The sequence below is a fragment of the Bombus huntii genome, chromosome 12 (genome assembly GCF_024542735.1).
Source record: "Bombus huntii isolate Logan2020A chromosome 12, iyBomHunt1.1, whole genome shotgun sequence".
Lineage (NCBI taxonomy): Eukaryota > Metazoa > Arthropoda > Insecta > Hymenoptera > Apidae > Bombus > Bombus huntii.
The window spans coordinates 5861411-5875144 of NC_066249.1; the positions used below are offsets into that span (position 1 = coordinate 5861411).

Below are 13734 nucleotides of genomic sequence, written 5' to 3' on the forward strand. Positions count from 1 at the left end.
TCATAACTCCTTCGCCAGCTTAATTGTAACTTTTTATTCCATTTTCTTATATCGAATAAAATTATACTCGTTAAAAATGGCTAATCAAAATTAATCAGTTTCTTTTTCAATCTTTTCCAATCAGTTTTTTTTTTCTATGTAGAAAAATTAATTATTCAACAATGCCTGTTTTAGAAAATCTTCCATTAACGCCAACTCATTGGATTCCTCATCTCCTCTTTCCTATCGCTAAACAAGATTAAAAATTCAAGGATGACGATTTCTTAAATCTCGGCGATAACCATAACAGGTATTTTCTCAAATCAAACAATAGATTCACTAATCCTTTCATTCTTAAATCAATCAATCGTTATATTTTATCAACTCCGTCATATTCCTCATATTCCAAGAAATCTACGAAAATCTGTCAAATCAACGAAGAACTCGAACGTTCTCCCTGATTCTATAAATTTGCGAAAACATCAGCCACCTACAATAACTACGAGAATCACCGCTACGAAAATCTTTGGGAAAACAAGGGCGGCCGAGCTCGAAGGTGACTTTTCCGAGAGACAAACATTATTATCAATTTCGTAAGGATGCTTATACGAACGGCGACGCAGCGTCGAGACTCGCCGGCCGTTCCGACGCCTCTCTGCTCGTCATCGCGCGCAAGCTCCACGTCTCACCGAACGATCGATAAACCATACTGGCGAGTACCGTGGTGTCCGGAGTGGAACGGTGCGCGCACTGCATGGCGACGACGTCGACGACGACGACGAGCACGACGATAACGACTACGGTCGGACCGGAGTATCCTTAATGTCAGACGCGAGTCTTCTCTCGGCCTCAGTTTTGTTTACCGTGTCCTCGCGTAAACACCGGAGCGCCGAAGAAGACGAGAGTTATGAGGCTCCGTTTCCTGCCTGCTATCGTCATCCTGATCCTGATCGAGGCACATGGTGACAGCATATCGTCCGACAAGTAAGTTCGAAACGACTATTCATCCAGTAACTCGTACATGAGAAATTTTCCATTTTTTCCTTTTCCACGTTCGAATTTTATGTAGTTGATAGAACGGTTGGAATTGTCAGGAGTTTATTACGATTAGTCCACATGCGCAACCCTTGATATAATGAAAACGTGGATGTTGATACACGTTCCTCGTTGGTATGTTTGTATAGGTCGTCCCTTTGTAGTTTTAGCGAAGGTCGCTTGGAATAATTGGAGATTTTACAAGAGACGTAGAATGTTGAAAACGAGGAACGGTAGAGTTTATGGATTTCGTGTAACACGTTTATATTCTTTGTATTATCGGCATTTTGAAACATTTGATGACATTTGAGCATTAACAATTGATACTTAGATAGATAATTGTATAATTATTTACAAATTATATGGGTACCTTTAGATTTGACTTATTATTTCGTGCAGTTCTAAGAAATTTCTTGGAGTTCAATCTGTCTCCAATTGGTAAACCGTAATATTTTAAATACATCCACTGCTTACATAACGTTAAAATAATATAACATAACATTATGTTAGACTAGCAGTACACACTAGTAGTGCGACCATTTGAAATTTATTTTCTGTACAGAGTGGGAACATGGGCAAAACAGTTAGGTTTCGAGTTGTCGCAGTTGGGCAAGTTTGTGACCAACGTGGACAAGTTCACCGAGAGCTACAAACAGGCAGCGGTGAAGCCACGTGATGGCACTGCTTTAGTCCACGAGATCGCTAAAGACATCAAAGCCATGATGGAATCGAAGATATCAGCTATTAAGGTACATAGTCTAATCTAACCAGCCTAGAAATAAATCCTAACGCTACAAATTTATTTATAAAAAGCCTTTAATAATATAGATTATAACATCCGCGACAATTGGTCAGCTTTTAGGTAAAAATCATGCAATTCGTAAATGTCGTATTTATAATGTTACCATAGAGAATCATGGATGTCGCGGAAACATCAGCCTTGTCCGCTCCAGATGCCGATCCTCCGGAGTCCTTCTTATATATCAACGCAAAGAACAACACGATCGATCTGAAACACAGTGCTCACTTCGGCGGTCAAGTCAATTTGACCATGTCGGCAGTTCACGTTCCGACGAATGTCTATGATCGAGCCTCTAACGTAATTAGAGCGATCAAATGGTCCGAGGAGTTGGATAAAACCTTCATCAACAACTACGAACAAGATCCTTCATTGTCTTGGCAATATTTTGGTAGCGCGACTGGTTTCATGAGACAGTATCCTGCGATGAACTGGTTGATGGAGCCTGTGGATTTGTTCGACTGCAGAACCAGAAGTTGGTACATCGAGGCAGCTACCAGTCCAAAAGACATTCTTATTCTTATAGATACTTCCGGTAGTATGACAGGGATTCGCAGAGAAATTGCTAGACACGTAGTGAATAATATTCTGGACACTCTTGGAAACAATGATTTTGTTAACATCATAACGTTCTCCAATGTTACGAAAGAGGTAATTGACACAGAAATGATCCTATATTAAGAGCGAACAGCTAGATTTTATAACAAGATAAATATGAGTTAGTTATCGATCATATTTATGATAACCAGTTATGGAATCAGTGAAAAATGGTATTCCAGGTGGTGCCATGTTTCAACGACACCTTAGTACAAGCTAATTTAGCGAACGTGAGGGAATTAAAGAGAGCTATCATGAATCTAGACACGGAGAAGATTGCGAATTTTTCCCTGGCCTTGACCACCGCATTCGAGCTCCTCGGAACCTACCGAACCGAGAGGGAAGGAGCCAGGTGCAACCAAGCGATTATGCTGATAACAGACGGCGTTCCTTATAACTACAAGGAGATCTTCGAGACATACAACTGGGAAGATAATTCCAACGAACCCTTTAAAGCTGATATGCCTGTCAGAATGTTCACTTATCTGATTGGCAGAGAAGTGGCAGACGTAAAGGAGGTGCAGTGGATGGCCTGTGCTAACAGAGGTTACTTCGTGCATCTCTGCACCTTGGCTGAAGTGAGGGAAGAGGTATATTTAATTATTTTATACTTTAAATTGATCGGTATTTATATTTCAGTTTAGTTTATATATCAATTGGGTGAATTAATTAACGAATTGTCGTCTTTAGGTCCTTAAATATGTTCCTGTAATGGCAAGACCATTGGTTCTCGGTCGTACGGATCATCCAACGATCTGGACTCCAGTCTACGCCGACGTGACAGATCCAAAGATGACCGATTGGTTGTGGGAGCAAAGAGAAAGCGAAGAACAGAAAGAGAGATTCCTCATGCTTCACAGCAGGAGAAGATTCTTCAATGCCGAGGAACGAGATCGCAGATTCGTGAAAAAGCAGAAGAAATCGCACGACCAGAGCGGCGATCTTCAGGAATACAGGCTAATGACTTCGGTTAGCATGCCGGTGTTCGACCGACGAGAGAACGCGGTAAGATCTTCCTTCCTTATACGATTCAATTAAAGCAACTAATTCTCTAGAAACGTGCTAGGACACGTCGTAACTGTTACGTTAGATTCTCTGCATATATTCTTACAAAAAATTATATTCTGTCTCGGATGGTGAAGATTGATACGAAAAATTTCGAAATTCAAGTATACCCGATGCAATTATATATATGCAATTACATGCAACGTCACATGATGCAATATCCATGGTGCATAAATAAAAGATTCAGCTTTAGGTATCATTAAAAATATCCTGGAACCTGTGTTATTACATATCGAGAATAGATTAACGTCCCTGTCGCTGTATGCAGATTATCATTAACCCCGTTCTATTAATAATTATTTACGGTGAGATACACCTATTATACCTGTGTATACATTGATTTGTAAGAATTCGAACATCAATCAATTAGTCGATCACGCCACGATCAAATGGGCGATTCTCAGGTTTTCTTTGTGATTATGTATATTATTGAATGAAATGAAATTAACGATGGTGGTATTATCGAGACACTCGAGCAAGCAGGCATTCACAATCATCGCTCTCCCCATGATAACCCCTTTTCACTCCACTGCCTTCGTTCGATCGATCAGACGATATCAACACGTGTCGTATTACCCTCTTTATTCGTTGACGGATAAACGTTTAATCGCGCAAATCACCTCCGCAATGAGTGCATTTTTTCCTTTGGTTTTAAGTTCCTGTTTGTCCACAGAACATCACAAGGCAGGTGCTGGTGAACGAAGCATACTGGGTGACAGAGACAAGAGAGGTTGGCAGCTAAACAAAAAACACAAGCAACGTTGTTTCAATGCATAGAACCCTGTACCCATCCTTTCACCTTATTGTATTCAAGTACGCGACTTGGTCCTTTCTGGTCTCCACGTTTACCAATGGAAAATTTATCTGCCTGATCTAGAGCTCTTCTTAATAGCAATGGACAATTATTTTATTTTGTAATGTCAACGACGAAATCTATATTTTACTGTAAGATAATGTAAATTAAGGAAATAGCAAATTTTTTTAAACGAGACGTGGATATCCAGGGATGAAATCGATGTCGCGTAACAATCTTTCGTTACATTTAGGTCTACGTTCGTCTCTCTGGTATCTTACTTTGGTCTAACATTAGTATTGAACTTAGTTTAATCATTAGGTAGGTTTAGGTACTTTAGTCTACCCTGTGCCCTGTTCGAGACGAGTAGAAAAAAGCGGATAATCCCGCTCGCCTGTTGGATTGCGAACGACGATACCTCCTCTTGATATTACCATTATTATTATTATTATTATCATTGAGACTCGTAGAAGAACTTCTGGTTCTGCAGTGTCTATATATGTATACGTATACTCATACTGAATACAAGAGAGAATATTTTGGTTGGATATAAAATGAGTACCAAGTACACGTGGTACAATTTGATCAGTTTTATTGAGTGCTAGATTTCGCTAGACAAGTAACATAGTAGAATTAATTCGAGCATCGTTCCTATGGCCATCTTTTTTTCTACTAATACATAAAGAGAAAAAAAGACAGGAGAAAAAAAGATAGGACAAAATTTACGAACTTACATTTCATCAGATTCCTCGGTTATTCCTTTACAGTATTCACTTTATATATATATTGATATTTTTATTTTAGTATTCGATAAAGAATCCTTTTGCAGTAAATTTGGAGGAAAATAGACGGCTATCGGAACGATAACGGCGTGGCTAATTGTGATTTGATTATTAACACTTAGGATAGCCTGCGTCAAACGTTTATTGTCCTTATTGTGTATCGTTCTTATTATTATCGTTATTATTGAGAACGTAGTTGAGCTAGTTATACGTCCAGCAGTATCGTCAGTGAACATTATTATTATTATTGCTATTGTTTTTTCTTTTTTAGTAACTATCGTTATTTAATTCTAGAACGTGTGTCATTAGACGAATTTATTGTGATAGCGTTTATATTGGAGAAGGTAGATACGCTTATGGTTATGCGACTTGGGATGATGATAATTTGTAATTAATTTTGACACACAAATTAATCATTTGTTTACTGGATTTCATTAAAACGTTGTCATGATTCTTTGTGTAGACACGAATCGCAGATCTGCTCGGCGTCGCTGGTACGGATGTTCCTATCGAAGAGATACAGAAACTCATGATGCCACATTTAGTAAGTAGACTACATTTAGCGTTTCCTTCTATTAGAAATAAAATATTAATTGTCACTTTTTATTTTCAAAAACAGCTTGGCGTCAATGGATACGCGTTCATTGTGACAAATAACGGTTTCATCCTGATTCATCCGGACCTCCGACCAGTGGTAAGGAATTTTCTTCGTATTTAACTTCTCTTTAAAATTATTTGATACAACTCGAAATCACCTAACGAATGTCATTACAGTTATTTATGGTGGTGGAAATATAGTTTCAGGGCATCCTAAAACCAGCGTACAATAGCGTCGACATGGCGGAGGTTGAGCTGATGGATCAGGATAGGGAACCCAGGGAGTTCGATGAAGGAATTATTACGGTACATGTAAATTAGCTTCTCGAAAAATAAATAATTCCTACTACTATATATGTAATAGTCATTTATCCACAGCTTCGGGATGACGTGGTCGACCAAAAAAACGGTAGCGTGACACTGCACACGAAATATCATTACGATGATATGGTGAGTTGTATTAAGATCGGTATTATAATTAGAACAATATAATATCAGAAATATTAATTTTGAACTCTTCTGTTTCTTCTGGAGAAACGTGTGGGTAGGGTAAGGAGGAAGTACGATTACACAGGTATACCAAATACACCATTCACGGTGGTGGTTAGTCTGCCGGAACATGAACACATTGGAAATTATCGCGTGCACGCAACCGAAGAAATACATCGTTCACACGTTAGTGGTACGTACGTTCGTAAAATGCATTTCAATAATAACTAAAATAATGTTTCTTTTTTGCATTCTTGTAATTCCCCACATTAAAGACAAATCTCGTTAAACCAGCAACATTCAAGAATTAAAATAGTCAGACGCATCTGCGAGCGCTGAACTTTTAATAATCGAGAGAATTTCGTCTCGAAACTTTTCAACGGTGCCTGTAAATAGAATTCAATGTTTTATTCAATAGCATAGATATATATGCAACGTGAAAAGTTCGGTAGAAGTTTGATTGCAAACTTTCCACCGAGCATGCACATTTGCGGGAGAAGCTGGCAACTTTTGCCTGCGTATATAATCAAAAAGGCCGCGGAAATAAAGTTATCTCTCCCTCTTGGACATACAATCATGGGAATGTTCAAACTTCTGGTCTAAATCTCAGAAACTCTTCGGATACTTTACGTCTCTTGTACGAATAATTCTTTAAACTTCTTCTGACCAATACATTGCGATCACACTAATTTAATTCATCGTTACATTACATTTCCGATTATTTGTTAATCATATCTTAATAAGATTTCCCGTTATAGGCAAGAACGTGTCTGATTATTTCACTGGTAAAAACTGGCGGGTACATCCACATTGGCTGTACTGCAAGTAAGTGAATAAATATAAAGTAATCAATAGCCTATTTTTTTACAATTTTATTCTTCAGCTATTTCTTGGTAGAACTATAATGAATCAAATAATCCTCTGATATAGGTATCACTATGAAGACGACCGACCGTTTAATACCTCGGAAGAGCAGCTTGTGCACTTCCTACAGCGAACCCGCCAGCCAGGCTGGAGGTGGAATGACATGAAACAGCCATCCCAGCCACCGGAATATTCAGCCACGAATTCCGGTAATGACACTCACCGCAAATCAAAACGTAAGCTTCCGCATACTTTGTCTTTATCATATCCTCATAAAATGAAATGGTAACTGACAAATTTTTTGATCCGAATAGCTACACCATACAAAGCGGACAAAGACTCTTATTACTGCGACAGGGATCTTCTGTTGAGTCTGGTTTTCGATGCAAAGGTAACCCAATGGTTCGCGAATCCCAAAACTGCACGCGAAGAGGCAGGGTGAGTACCGATATGATTTTATTTTTAAAACAAAATAGCAAAGCATTCTTGGTGGATTGTACGCTTTAAAAATATATATTAAATGAAGCTTCAATGGTCTGGGGATATTAAGGATAGGATATCATCTTTTCTCTTGAGAAAAATCGTTAAAATTGTTAAAAAAGAGATTAAAAAGATTGAAAAAAATGTTTATAACGCCACTGTACCATTAAATAGGTTCGGTGAGCCCCCATTTTCGTGCCCTCTATATTTTTACGTTTTCTGCACAGTTCTTCTCTCGTTTCTTTCTTTTTATATTCTTTCCTCTGTCAAAATTTTAACAAAAAAGTGCACCCATTTCCTTTTTTACTAATACTGACCACTTTGACGCCATGCAGACCTTTAGCTAGGCTGATGAATCTGCTGCCCAGGTAACGTCCATCATAAACGCACCTTACGTTTTTAGAAGTTAACCAGTTGACTACAATGTGCTATTGCTTTTTTCTTTGTACAAACTTTCGTTCTACAGTTCGTATATTTTTATTTATCTCTGCTGATCTTTTTGATGTTGATTAATTTATCATCTCTGTTACTATTAAGGACATACCTTTTTATAACATTCATTTAATGTTTCTTTTCCTTAAATCTTCTCAACAATCTGTATTTTATTCTTCTATTATTCCTTGTACATTTGATTAGTAAAAGGTATTATAGTCCGAGGAAGAAGATAGACCTTCAGTATTGGAACCTTGAAGAGGAAGAGGACATTGGCGACTGAAAAACTGGAGAATCATTTTTATTATACTGTATAGTAGTCAAACTCATTTGTGAAGCTTTCCATGATAATCTATTATAAATAACAAATTCTAACTCAAAAAATATCAAACGAAGCGAAGCAAATGAGTAACCACAGCCAGTATTCCCATAATGCGGTATCATATCAAATATAGCATCACAGCAGAAAATAAAGTATCTTAGAAAATAAAGAACTTGGATTTTAAGGAAAGAATGTATCCTCCGCATATATCTAATACCATCTTTCTTGTAGGAAAGATTTCCAACAACGTTTCGGCGTAACGCTTGCCTTCATGGCTACCCATAGTGGTCTGACAAGATGGAAAGACTTCATGATAAACGAAGAAGAAACTATTCCTGATGACCACTTCAGTAAGATGTATCCCAGAGCTATCGACGAAGTGTGGTACAAGCGTGCTGTGGAACAGCACTACGTGAATTCCGATAGCTTCGTCTTTTCCGTGCCAATCGACGAGGAAGGGGCAGACAACACTACTCTTGTCACTGCTAGTCGTGCCATATTTATCGGTAAAGTGTCGCGTAAAAAGATAAATAAATTTGAAGAAATTAAAAGAAGATTAAAAGGTTGAAAGTGACCTAAAACAAATTTAGAAGTTGTTCGGAAGGATAGATCGGATGAAAATATTGAAGTGAATTATTTATTTTATTCTTCAGGGACTGATAAGGAAAAGGCGCCAGCTGCGGTTGTTGGTTTCCAATTCCAACATACCGCTCTTCAGGCTCTCTTTCAGAATATTACATTTAGTTGCAAAGGAGGTGAAAAGTGCACAGATTGCGCTGCGGATGACTGGGCCTGCTACTTGATCGACGACAATGGATACGTGATCGCAGCCGAAGATAAATTTGATGCTGGGAAATTCTTTGGTGAACTGAAAGGACCAATTATGTCTAGTTTGGTAAAAGAAGGTGTCTTCGAAAAAATCAGAATATTCGACTATCAAGCAGTCTGCTTCAAAAGTAAGCAAACTAGTAACGATGGAAGCATTTTGTTGACGGTAAGAACATTTTATTTTCTACTTATATTAGTAAAATGTTTATGAAGAATTGCATACAAATATATAATGATATTTTTTAATGAGTTACTGTATTTACATGTTTAGCCATGGAAACACATGCAACAGATGGTTTCGTGGCTCATCGGCCAAGCAGCCTGGGCTTGGGCTAAAGCTGGAATTTGGGAATCCGACTACGCAGAAGCGTATGCTTATCCGAACGAAGATGAAGGTATGCATGAAGACTATCAGGAAAGCGAAGAGAAACCACCGATAGATCCTAAGGATGAGAGGCTATTCGATCAAAAGGTTTTGATCAATAGAACACGACCAGAAGCTTGCGATCAAGAGGTAAACTTCATAAAATATCAGTTGCATTGTGACATATTTTCCAATTTTACCGCGACGAGATTACACCATTCTTCTTTCAATTTTATCAGGTATATCTGTATTTGCGAAACGCATCCTTCAACTTGTCCAACACAGATGTAGGCGCAAATACAGGATGTAAATACATCGTGCAACCAGTTGAATACAGTAACATGCTTCTCCTGGTTGTGAACATTGATGAGAGCTGCGAGCAAATGATGATGCCTCCTTTGAGCGTCATTCCAGAAGAAATAATCTACGAGAATAATTCACTGGTATGCCAGAAGGCGCTCACTTCATTAAAACGAAAGAGACCTCAATCCTGTATTCGTAGTCACGCGAGGGAGAGCGAGATCAAAGATCTTTGCGGTTTGGCTTCGAATGTGGCGCCGAATGTCTACCTCTTTCTTCTTTTATCATTAATTTACACTTTGGTTCATCGACTCGTTTTTGGTCAACATTAATGTTTCATTGGATCGATTTAAGACGAAAGACAAGAGATAGAAGGCGATTAAAATTTCAGTTACAAATTTACACGCTGCTGATTTTTTCGGAATCGATTATCAAACGGAACGATTATCTTCACGGCCGTTCATGCTATGCAGTATATAGATATCCTTAGAACGTTTTTCGGGTTCGCAAAAACGTATTACATTTATCAACGTTTTACGAAAAGCTATTAAACGAAAGAAAAGTACAATTCGTAATTATTCGTTACGAATCGATCGATATTCTTTTTTTCGTTTTTATAGTTATCGCGATTTCAAGATGTTCTAGTGTTTATAGCGACGCTATAATAGGGAGATATTCTCCGAGTCCTGGTACTGTCTCCTTAAATGGTACTTTGACGATGGTGCAAGCAGGGTCTGCACCTTTATACTAATTGGTCCAATCATCAATGTACCTCAAGGATTATACTATGTCACGGGATCAGGGTTAACGAAATTTAAAGAGGATGTATACCCGTGAATCGGTGCCGAACTAGTCCTAAAAAACAATCTTACTGCCTGAAACGCAATGCGGTGTCTATTTCATATACGTCCCTGCTCTGTTTCTTCTTTTTATCCTTCTCTTCGCTTTTATTCATTCGATTATATTTCTTAGACTTGTTATAGGTACTTAATCAAATTCTCGAAAATTGTACAGCGCTTATTCTTTGCCCGTATGAGTGGAATGGAAAAAAGGAAGCTAACAGATGGATATAATCAAAATTTTATAAATCTACATAGATCGGAAAAGACGACAAGAAAGCAGTAGTCAAAAGTATACTTTCTTAACAAAAAGAAATATCGCATATAGAAATATTGAATAAGGAAACGTAAAATACATTGCTCATTCAAATACTGTCGCTGCTAGTTACTCTACAAATCATACACTCGACCAATCTTGCGTAGGAAGAAAATTCTAGAGCGGTCGAAATACATATGACGCGTTTAAGATCTAGATTTAAAGTGTGGTACAAAGGAGGAAGTTAATTCACGCGAGAAACGCTCGTAGGTGGAGGACGCACCTACATTTCGTGGGATAATCGGTTGAAGGAAATTGTGAGGAAACGATGAAATCGCATTTACCACGAACTTAATTCGTCACGGTCGCTAATGTTAATTTTTGGAGCATTCAACTATGTAGAATTTTATAGGAAACTACGTATATGCGAGCAGGGTCGTATATAAGAGTTATACTTTCATGACACTATGAAACACACACACACACACATACACACAGCGCTTTGTACATTAACCGATGTAAAACGTGTCGTTTGATATTTATAGAGATTACGAATATTAATTTTGTATATTAATGTATTATATGAGAGTTACAAGGATGTGTGCCTTTGGACACGCGGTTACGAGACAAAACGAAACAAAAGTAAAAGAAAAAAAGAAACAAAATCTTGTTGTATGTTTTTCAAATAAACAACTGATCTCTCTAATTCAATAACTTCTCTGCTTCCTTAAACGAAACAGAAAGGTTTTATTGATAGAAGACGTGGCGAGTTTTCATCCGAAAAACAAATGATGTTACTTGTATTACACAGAGTTTATTACAATTTGCTATGTACAATGGCTTGCCTATGTAAAATGAAAATCATTTCTTATCAAAATGGCAAATGTTGGACTAGTGTTATTTGAATTGATTCATCATCTCCTCTATAATCTCCAGCGTGGTCCTCGGTTGCATATCCTTGTAGAGCCTATCCTCCAGTATTTCCAGATCTGCTCCATTTTCCATAAATTCTCTTAAATTGTGCATTGTGCCATTTGATATTCTATGATCCGTAATCCGATCTTGATTGAAGTTATATGTTCTGATTTTCTCGTTTCTCAATCTCGACCCCATTTGTTTCTTACGTATTTTATTAATAAGGGAAACCTGTTGGTCCAATTGTTCCTCAAACAATATAGTTTTTAGTTTTGTTAGTGCTAACTGTTTGTTTTTTATTTGAGACCTATTGGTTTGGCAAGTTACAACTTTACCAGTGGGTATATGAGTTATTCTAATTGCAGAATCTGTAGTATTTACATGTTGGCCTCCAGCTCCAGATGCTTTTTTTGATTCTATTATCAAATCTTTCTCATCTATCTTGATATCAACATCCTTGGGTTCTGGTGTGATTATTACAACAGCTGTACTGGTATGTAAACGACCAGACTTCTCTGTTGCTGGAATCCTTTGTACTCTATGTACACCACTTTCATATTTTAATTTCTTGAAAGCATTGTTATCCGTTATTAATAAAGTAGCTCTCCTTAACCCACCCGTGTCACTTTCAAACTGTTCCAATGTCTCATAACTAAACCCTAAATGATCAAAATAATTTACATACATAACTAATAAATCTTTAGCAAACAACATAGCTTCCTGACCACCTACACCTGGTATTATCTCCATAACAACATTATCATAATTTTCAGTATCTACTTTTTGTAAAATAATATCTAAAATTTTCCCGTCAATCTGTGACATCTGTCGTGCATATGCTAAATCTTCTTTTCTTATAAGATCTTTCATTTCTTCATTCTCAGGTACTAAAACATAAGTTATATAGATTTGTTAAACAATCAGGAAAGAGGGTTTTAATTTACGATAATGTAAATGAATGCAAAGTACTTACCAAGATCGTTCAAATCCTTTATATTCTCAATTATCTTAATTTTCTCATTCAGCAACTGGGGGATTTCGTGTATTTTAAGAATATCAGAAATACTTCCTCGTTTTTCATCACCATTTTGATACGCATTCATAAGATGATCTAAATATTTTCTAACATGCTCATTAGTTACAAATAAAGTCGCTTTCGAACAAAATTGGCATATAGATAGATTAGCCTTTTTGTTGAGGTTAAGGAACACTGGATAACACGATTCGATCAGTTTAGTCTTAGCTATGAAATTTCTACAGTACTGGTAACTATTAAGCGAGCATCCTCTTATTAGAAATAACATATTTCATTACAAATTATTATGCAATCAAGATATGTTCCTTATTCATTTACGCGACTATCACCTATCTCATGTTTATATTTACAACTGAAGAGAGCGCCAATATGGCATTAACGCTATCAGTATAGAAAACATTAAGGAGATACAAACTGATCTTTAAAAATTATATACATTTTGTAAATTATATATTCTTAAAGCAAACCTAAGTTCCTTAATTTAAAATAATCACAATTTATTATTATATGAGGAGCTGATATTCTTACGAAATCAAAAATAAAAAATTGAAATGTTTGATTAAGTATAATATTTTAAGTTTACCTCTGTTGGTAACAGCAGGTTGTATCATCATTTCGATAGCTTTTACAATCTCAATTCAATTAAGTTTATCTAGTTTTGCATAATATTGAAAAATATAGTACAGGAACACCATCTTTTATAACATTTACTCTTTACGTATACATATAATTGAATTAAAATGTATAATTTATTGTAGCAACAGATATTCAATATAGGCACTCATAAACTCAAAAATGTATGGAATATTTTAATTTCAATCATAAAATCGTTATAATATATTATTGCTATTTACTTTAACGAATCTATATATTGGAAAACAGATACATACGTAAGTAGTATATGTGTAAAGATTGAAAAATGTGGCATATCAATTGTATCGATTTTCTAACGAGTACATACA

At 36.7% G+C, this 13734-nt stretch overlaps 2 protein-coding genes across 5 annotated transcripts; one reads left to right on the plus strand and one right to left on the minus strand.

Moving 5' to 3' along the window:
• Positions 1-688: 688 nt before the first annotated feature.
• Positions 689-11316, plus strand: LOC126871788 (voltage-dependent calcium channel subunit alpha-2/delta-3). Of its 4 annotated transcripts, XM_050631002.1 has the most exons (19): positions 689-963; positions 1577-1763; positions 1925-2464; positions 2593-3000; positions 3101-3415; positions 4149-4205; positions 5514-5594; positions 5670-5744; positions 5849-5953; positions 6026-6097; positions 6182-6329; positions 6895-6961; positions 7067-7236; positions 7315-7438; positions 7816-7848; positions 8466-8740; positions 8888-9228; positions 9334-9576; positions 9666-11316. In XM_050631002.1, the coding sequence occupies exons 1-19, from the start codon at positions 887-889 to the stop codon at positions 10056-10058; spliced, it is 3711 nt and encodes a 1236-aa protein (XP_050486959.1). In that variant the 5' UTR covers positions 689-886; the 3' UTR covers positions 10059-11316. The 4 variants fall into 4 exon arrangements, with proteins under 4 accessions (XP_050486959.1, XP_050486960.1, XP_050486961.1 ...); XM_050631003.1 differs by lacking the exon at positions 7816-7848; XM_050631004.1 differs by lacking the exon at positions 4149-4205.
• A 299-nt stretch (positions 11317-11615) lies between these two features.
• LOC126871803 (peptide chain release factor 1) lies at positions 11616-13538 on the minus strand. Its single transcript, XM_050631055.1, has 2 exons — positions 12710-13538; positions 11616-12623 (listed from the first exon to the last, which is right to left on the minus strand). Exons 1-2 carry the CDS (start codon positions 13038-13040, stop codon positions 11719-11721), a joined length of 1236 nt encoding a protein of 411 aa, XP_050487012.1. The 5' UTR covers positions 13041-13538; the 3' UTR covers positions 11616-11718.
• Between the last annotated feature and the right edge of the window lie 196 nt (positions 13539-13734).